This window comes from Penaeus monodon, chromosome 27 (assembly GCF_015228065.2).
Source record: "Penaeus monodon isolate SGIC_2016 chromosome 27, NSTDA_Pmon_1, whole genome shotgun sequence".
NCBI lineage: Eukaryota > Metazoa > Arthropoda > Malacostraca > Decapoda > Penaeidae > Penaeus > Penaeus monodon.
The window spans coordinates 31,642,405-31,643,399 of record NC_051412.1 but is presented as its reverse complement, the minus strand read 5'-3'; the positions used below and the strand labels follow the sequence as shown (position 1 = coordinate 31,643,399).

Here is a 995-nt window from a genome sequence, read left to right as displayed (position 1 = left end):
GAACTAATACACATTCACATCACCTTCGCCTTTGATCACACTGGGACACATCCACTCCACATCCACTTCATATCTACCTATCCACATCCACCTCAAATCCACCTCACATCCACATCATCGTCTTCCTGATTACACACACATCCACACACATCAAATACACACATTCATCTACCCAGACCCAACATACGCATCCACCCAACGTTCATCCACCTTGGCCATCCAACCTTCATCCATCCTTCATCCACCCCCGCCATCCACTTATCATCCACCCCTTTCATCTACCCCAGCCATTCACCCTCCATCCACCACCCCCACCATCCACCCTCCATCCACCCAGCCATCCACCTTTCATCCACCCTCCATCCAGCCTTCCTCCACCTACTCCACCCTCCATCCAGCCTTCCTCCACCCAAACCCTCCACCTACCCACCCTTCCCCACCCATCCAGTCTCCATACACCCGTCATCCACCCATCCACCCTCCATCCAGCCGTCCTCCACCCATCCACCCTCCATCCACCCTTCCTCCACCCATCCACCCTCCATCCAGCCTTCCTCCACCCATCCACCCTCCATCCGGCCTTCCTCCCCCTACTCCGGCCACTCTTCGCCAGCTCACCTTCGCTCCTGATAGCGTTGACCTCCTGCGCGAGCTGCTTCCTGCGGGCGAGGAAGGCGTGGAGCGACACGCGCCCGCGCCGGTCCGCCCCCAGCTCCCTCGCCAGCGTCTCGCCCGACCCCTCGAGGCCGAGCATGGACAGCAGGCCGGCCAGGTTGGCGCTGCGGGGGAGAGGGGAGAGAGTCAGTGAGAGGGGAGAATGAGGGAGAGAGGGGAGAGAGTGAGTGAGAGGGGAGAATGAGGGAGAGAGGGGAGAGAGTGAGTGAGGGGAGAGAGGGGGAGAGGGGAGAGAGTGAGTGAGAGGAGAGAGGGGGAGGGGGAGAGGGGAGAGAGTGAATAAGGAAAGAGAGGGGGGAGAATGAGGGGGGGAGGGGAGA

At 60.1% G+C, this 995-nt stretch overlaps 1 protein-coding gene across 1 annotated transcript in view; it reads right to left on the bottom strand.

Moving 5' to 3' along the window:
- Positions 1-995, bottom strand: part of LOC119590794 (colorectal mutant cancer protein-like) — a 157,596-nt gene that overhangs the window by 122,325 nt on the left and 34,276 nt on the right. The window contains exon 2 of the mRNA XM_037939507.1: positions 619-779. Within this exon, the coding sequence (XP_037795435.1) occupies positions 619-754 (136 nt within the window). The 5' untranslated portion in view covers positions 755-779. The remainder of the gene's footprint in view (positions 1-618; positions 780-995) is intronic.